The 7,234-nt window shown below is 56.0% G+C and overlaps 1 protein-coding gene across 1 annotated transcript; it reads left to right on the forward strand.

Annotated features, from left to right (window-relative positions):
* The first annotated feature begins 1,174 nt into the window (after positions 1-1,174).
* Positions 1,175-3,883, forward strand: LOC132387435 (pyruvate carboxylase, mitochondrial-like). Its single transcript, XM_059959792.1, has 2 exons — positions 1,175-1,600; positions 3,355-3,883. Exons 1-2 carry the CDS (start codon positions 1,442-1,444, stop codon positions 3,601-3,603), a joined length of 408 nt encoding a protein of 135 aa, XP_059815775.1. The 5' UTR covers positions 1,175-1,441; the 3' UTR covers positions 3,604-3,883.
* Positions 3,884-7,234: the final 3,351 nt, after the last annotated feature.

The following is a 7,234-nucleotide window of genomic DNA, read 5'->3' on the forward strand; positions in this document are numbered from 1 at the left end:
CTGGATCACCCTTGACACCCATTTGCGAACCCAGCAATAGACAACCTCTTCAGAGAACATTTCACTCGAGTCATCGTACTGCCTACCCACACGCATCCAGAGGATGGGAGCAGTGCTACCCGCCACGCCGGTGCGCTGGCACGGATCGTTGTTCACGGCAGAGTGTGAGGTTTCATTAACTGCTGGTTGCTCAGGACATTCTGAGCTGTTTGAGCATCTTAACCCCCTCCTGAATCATTACTGTTCGGCTCATTTCATCTCCTCGGTTATTTAAAACTCGTTTAATTAGAGTCAAACAACAACCCAAATGTTTTCAAACTCTGCTTCCCCAGTTTTTTCCATTAATTATGTCAAGACTGAGGATTTAAGATTGCTTAATGTCACTTCCAATACACAAGGGTAAAGAAGCACAAAATAATTGTTATCTGATGCAGCGCAAAAACACGGTAAGACAAAGAACAGAATAATAAAAATAGACAATAAATATAAATGCATAAGATAACTTATATGTGTAGATTGATTGTGTGTCCATAAAGTGACGCCAGTCTGTGCATAGGGTGACTGACGGGAAATGATAAAGTAGGCGGTTGGGGTGGGTTGGTGGTGGGGGTGTTGACCTGGGGAAAGTCACTGTTTTTGAGTCTGGTGGTCCTGGCGTGGATGCAACAGAACCTCCTCCCCGATGGGAGTGGGACAAACAGTCCGTGAGCAGGGTGGGTGGGATCCTCCACAATGTCACTGGCCCTTTTCTGGCACCGTGGAGCGGAGAGCGAGTTTGGAAATCTGGCGGGGGCAAAGGATGTTGGGAATGGTGAGGGTGGGGTGCCGCGGGGGAGGGGTGTGGGACAGGGGGCAGAGAAGGAGTGTCAGGGACGGGTACAGACACACCCAGCCCTGAGACACCAGGCAAGGTCACTTGATTCCAAACAATTGGTTTATTGATCATTACAGAATGTCTCTCTGGTGCTTCCCGCTCCCTCCCCTCTCCCTTCCCCTTTTCCCAACCATGATTCCCCTCTCCCTGTCCCCTTCCCACTCTCAGTCCACAATAGAGACCCAGATCAGAATCAGGTTTATCATCACTCACACCTGTCATGAAATTTGATTTTTATTTGTGACAGCTGTACAGTGCGGTACACAAAATTACCACAGTCCTGTGCAAAAGTCCTAGACTCCGTAGTGATGCTCAGCATGTGTGTGGCGGTGGGTGGGGGTACCTGTGGTGAGTATAGAAGCTTCCAGGAGTTTCTGGCCCCTGCGACCGACGGACCACCGATTGTCTCTCATCACAGAGCAGTCCGAGACACTGGTCGATCAGGACCGCGACCCGTTGCAGGGCACCTGGGGTGACAGGGGATGTGAAGCAGAGGCTGCAGTCTGTTCAGCCCCAGACGGGTGGCCGGAGGCAAACGTGGGGGTCAGGGGTTCAGGCTACTGATGGATGCTGGTGTCCCCACAGGTGCAGCTGGAGAGGGGAAAAACCCTTCACATCAAGGCACTGGCCCTGGGTGACCTCAACGTGGCCGGACAGAGGGAGGTTTTCTTTGAGATGAACGGCCAGCTTCGCTCTGTCCTGGTCAAGGACACACAAGCCATGAAGGTCAGTGAATGGTGTGGGCGGGGAGAGGGTACCTCCATTTCATATCTCACTCTATTCCAGTAGGCTTGTAAATACGTTACTGATTGTTCTTTTAAATAAACCACTGCAGGTTGTATGTAAAAACCCGTGAACTGCAGGCTTTGTGATACGGGCGCATCCCGCTTAAAGCAAACACAAAGCAAGGCTCAGGTTTCCGATGTCCGAGTGTTCCTTTGGGCTAGAGGAGAGGTCACCAACAACCTGTCCTGGTCATGAGCTTTACAGCACAGAAACAGACCCTTCAGCCCATCTAGTCTGTGCCCAACTATTAATCCGCCGACTCCCACCAACCTGCACCTCCACACCCCTCCCATCCATACACTTAGAACCGTAGAACATCACAGCACAGAAACAGGCCTTTTGGCCCTTCTTGGCTGTGCCGGACCACTTTTCTGACTGCCCTGCACCCGGCCCGAATCCCTCCATACACCTCTCATCCACGTACCTGTGCAAGTTTTTCGTAAATGTCAAAAGAGAGCCCGCATTCACCACTTCATCTGGCAGCTCATTCCACACTCCCACCACTCTCTGCGTGAAGAAGCCCCTCCCAAATATTCCCTTTAAACTTTTCCCCCTTCACCCTTAACCCATGACCTCTGGTTTTTTTCTCCCCTAGCCTCAGTGGAAAAAGCCTGCTTGCATTCACTCCATCTATACCCATCATAATTTTATACACCTCTGTCAAATCTCTCCTCATTCTCCTACGCTCCAGGGAATAAAGTCCTAACCTATTCAACCTTTCTCTGTAACTCAGTTTCTCAAGTCCCGGCAACATCCTTGTAAACTTTCTCCGCACTCTTTCAACCTTATTAATATCCTTCCTGCAATTTGGTGACCAAAACTGCACACAATACTCCAAATTCGGCCTCACCAATGACGTATACAACCTCACCATAACATTCCAACTCTTATACTCAATACTTTGATTTATAAGGGCCAATGTACCAAGAGCTCTCTGTACAACCCTATCCACCTGTATTCCCAGATCCCTCTGTTCTACTGCACTCCTCCGTGTCCTACCATTTACCTTGTTTGTTCCACCTTGGCCCTCGTTTCGCTTAAATGCTAAAATCAAGCTCACATCCACCACACTTCACACTCTCACCACCTCTGGGTGAAGATGTTCCCCTTGAACATTTCACCTTTCACCCTTAACCCGTGACCTGTAGTTTCAGCCTCAGCGGGAAACAATGCCCCTATCGACCCTCGCCAGTTTGTGTGCATCTCGGCCCAATATGGCGGCTGTCTTGCCGGAAACTGGAGAGTTACCCCGCTCGATCGATTCCCGCCACTTCCTGTCGGGGGTCAGTGCACTCTGCCCGTGACCGCGTGGGTTTCCTCGGGGTGCTCCGGCCTCCCCCCATGGTCATTGTAAACTGTTCAGTGATTAGGCTAGGATGAAGTCGGGGGATGAATGGTCTACTTTGTGCTGTATCTCAAACATTTAAAACTTCAGAGGAACAGGCCCTGTCACCCAACGAGCCGCACTGCCAGCCTATTTAACCCCCGCCTAATCACAGGGCAATTAAACTGGTAACCGGTGCGTCTTTGGAGGAAGGCAGAGCACCCGGAGGGAACTCAAGCTTACAGACAGCGTCAGAACTGCGCTCCGGACTCCGCCCCCGCGTGTAATAGCGTCGCACGAACCGCCGCGTTACCAACAGGCTCGGAGCCCAGCCGGTGTCACTGCCCCGCTCCCTCTGTCTCGCCCACAGGAGATGCACTTCCACCCCAAGGCGCTGAAGGACGCGAAGGGCCAGATCGGAGCGCCCATGCCCGGCAAGGTGATTGACATCAAAGTGAAGGAGGGCAGCCACGTGGAGAAGGGCCGGCAGCTCTGCGTACTCAGTGCTATGAAGATGGAGACGGTGGTCAACGCACCCATGTCTGGCACGGTGAAGAAGATCTACGTCACCCGGGACATGCACCTGGAGGGGGATGACCTCATCCTGGAACTGGAGTAACACCGGATGCTCTCAAAGACCCCCAGCCCTCAGTCACCCCCGTCCATTCCGCAAACTCCCAACACTCCAGTCCGCACCTTCCACCCTACCTCAAAACCTCCCTCCACTCCCCTTCCTGCCCATCCTCGTCCACACTTCACAAACCCCTCACTCCCTCCTCTTCACAAACCCCTCACCCTCTCCTCTTCACAAACCCCTCGCCCTCTCTTCTTAAATCCCTCACTCCCTCCTCTTCTCAAACTCCCCACCCCTTCCTCTTCTCAAACCCAACACCCTCTCCTCTTCTCAAATGCCTCACCCCTCCTCTTCACAAACCCCTCAACCCCTCCACTTCACAAACCCCTCACCCTCTCCTCTTCACAAACCCCTCACCCTCTCCTCTTCACAAACCCCTCGCCCTCTCTTCTTAAATCCCTCACTCCCTCCTCTTCTCAAACTCCCCACCCCTTCCTCTTCTCAAACCCAACACCCTCTCCTCTTCTCAAATGCCTCACCCCTCCTCTTCACAAACCCCTCAACCCCTCCACTTCACAAACCCCTCACCCTCTCCTCTTCACAAACCCCTCACCCTCTCCACTTCACAAACCCCTCACCCTCTCCTCTTCACAAACCCCTCAACCCCTCCACTTCACAAACCCCTCACCCCCTCCTCTTCACAAACCCCTCACCCCCTCCACTTCACAAACCCCTCACCCTCTCCTCTTCACAAACCCCTCACCCCCTCCTCTTCACAAACCCCTCACCCTCTCCTCTTCACAAACCCCTCACCCTCTCCACTTCACAAACCCCTCACCCTCTCCTCTTCACAAACCCCTCACCTCCTCCTCTTCACAAACCCCTCACCCCCTCCTCTTCACAAACCCCTCACCCCCTCCTCTTCACAAACCCCTCACCCCCTCCACTTCACAAACCCCTCACCTCCTCCTCTTCACAAACCCCTCACCCCCTCCTCTTCACAAACCCCTCACCCCTCCTCTTCACAAACCCCTCACTCCCTCCTCTTCACAAACCCCTCACCCTCTCCACTTCACAAACCCCTCACCCCCTCCTCTTCACAAACCCCTCACCCCCTCCTCTTCACAAACCCCCCACCCTCTCCTCTTCACAAACCCCTCACCCTCTCCACTTCACAAACCCCTCACCCTCTCCTCTTCACAAACCCCTCACCCTCTCCTCTTCACAAACCCCTCACCCTCTCCACTTCACAAACCCCTCACCCTCTCCACTTCACAAACCCCTCACCCTCTCCTCTTCACAAACCTCTCACCGTCTCCTCTTTGTAAACCCTCTCACCCCCTCCTCTTCACAAACCCCTCACTCCCTCCTCTTCACAAACCCCTCACCCCCTCCTCTTCACAAACCCCTCACTCCCTCCTCTTCACAAACCCCTCACCTCCTCCTCTTCACAAACCCCTCACCCCCTCCTCTTCACAAACCCCTCACCCCCTCCTCTTCACAAACCCCTCACCCTCTCCTCTTCACAAACCCCTCACCCCCTCCTCTTCACAAACCCCTCACCCTCTCCTCTTCACAAACCCCTCACCCTCTCCTCTTCACAAACCCCTCACCCCCTCCTCTTCACAAACCCCTCACCCCCTCCTCTTCACAAACCCCTCACCCCCTCCTCTTCACAAACCCCTCACCCTCTCCACTTCACAAACCCCTCACCCCCTCCTCTTCTCACAGCCCTCACCCCCTCCTCTTCACAAACCCCTCACCCCCTCCACTTCACAAACCCCTCACCCCCTCCACTTCACAAACCCCTCACCCCCTCCTCTTCACAAACCCCTCACCCTCTCCTCTTCACAAACCCCTCACCTCCTCCTCTTCACAAACCCCTCACCCCCTCCTCTTCACAAACCTCTCACCCCCTCCTCTTCACAAACCCCTCACCCCCTCCTCTTCACAAACCTCTCACCCCCTCCTCTTCACAAACCCCTCACCCTCTCCTCTTCACAAACCCCTCACTCCCTCCTCTTCACAAACCCCTCACCCCCTCCTCTTCACAAACCCCCCACCCTCTCCTCTTCACAAACCTCTCACCCTCTCCTCTTCACAAACCTCTCACCCTCTCCTCTTCACAAACCCCTCACCCTCTCCTCTTCTCAAACCCCTCACCCTCTCCTCTTCTCATACTCCCCAGTCCTCCTCTTCTCAAACCCCTCACCGTCTCCTCTTTGTAAACCCACTCAACCTCTCCTCTTCCCAAACCCCTCACCCTCTCCTCCTCGCAAACTCACTCAACCTCACTGATCTCAAACCCTCCACATCCACCCTCCTCCCAAACCCCTCACCCCTCTCCTCCTCCCAAACCCTCCTCACCCGCTTCTCCCAAACCCCTCACCCTCCCCTCCTTGCAAACCCCTCACCCTCTCCTCCTCCCCTCCTTCCTGCCACTCTCTCACCCACCCCCATCCCCGGTTCCCCAGACCACCCTTGTCCCATGGACACTGCAGAACTGGATACGTCCCTCATGATGGGCAGATCGTCCCGTGCCCCCTACCGGCCGTTTGAATGACCATTACCCCGGACGGCCTCTCCCTACCCTCCCCTTTACCAGCCAGCCTGTATGTCGCAGTGAGGGTCACAGCACAGCCAACACCCCAGCTGCTGTCAATGGTCAGGCCCTGCCTACACACATAGGATATACTGATTAAAGTTTGTGACTCAATAAAGATGGTGTCTGTCTGTGTCCAGCTCTCGTGCGCGTTCACAACGTGTCAGCTCCAGCGACTGATCCACCACAGGGTGAGAGTGAGAGGCCAGTGCCGTCTCCACCAACCCCCTGGACAATGTCTCCACACACAGTCCCGTCCCGGGCCGGACGATGGAGGGGTCAGAGTGTCCGGTCACATCCCGACCCCTGGCCGGCCGACGGAGGGGTCAGTGTGTCCGGTCACATCCCGACCCCTGGCCGGCCGACGGAGGGGTCAGTGTGTCCAGTCACATCCCGACCCCGGCCGGACGACGGAGGGGTCAGTGTGTCCGGTCACATCCCGGCCGGACGACGAGGGGTCAGTGTGTCCGGTCACATCCCGGCCGGACGACGGAGGGGTCAGTGTGTCCGGTCACATCCCGACCCCGGCCGGACTACGGAGGGATCAGTGTGTCCAGTCACATCCCGGCCGGACGACGGAGGGGTCAGAGTGTCCGGTCACATCCCGACCCCGGCCGGACGACGGAGGGGTCAGAGTGTCCGGTCACATCCCGACCCCAGCCGGACGACGGTGGGGTCAGTGTGTCTGGTCACATCCCGACCCCGACTGGACGACGGAGGGGTCAGTGTGTCCGGTCACATCCCGACCCCGGCCGGACGACGGAGGGGTCAGTGTGTCCGGTCACATCCCGACCCCGGCCGGACGACGGAGGGGTCAGTGTGTCCGGTCACATCCCGACCCCGGCCACACGACGGAGGGGTCAGTGTGTCCGGTCACATCCCGGCCGGACGACGGAGGGGTCAGTGTGTCCGGTCACATCCCGACCCTGGCCGGACGACGGAGGGGTCAGTGTGTCCGGTCACATCCCAACCCTGGCCGGACGACGGAGGGGTCAGTGTGTCCGGTCACATCCCAACCCTGGCCGGACGACGGAGGGGTCAGTGTGTCCGGTCACATCCCGACCACGGCCGGAC

Source organism: Hypanus sabinus, unplaced genomic scaffold (assembly GCF_030144855.1).
Source record: "Hypanus sabinus isolate sHypSab1 unplaced genomic scaffold, sHypSab1.hap1 scaffold_1851, whole genome shotgun sequence".
Lineage (NCBI taxonomy): Eukaryota > Metazoa > Chordata > Chondrichthyes > Myliobatiformes > Dasyatidae > Hypanus > Hypanus sabinus.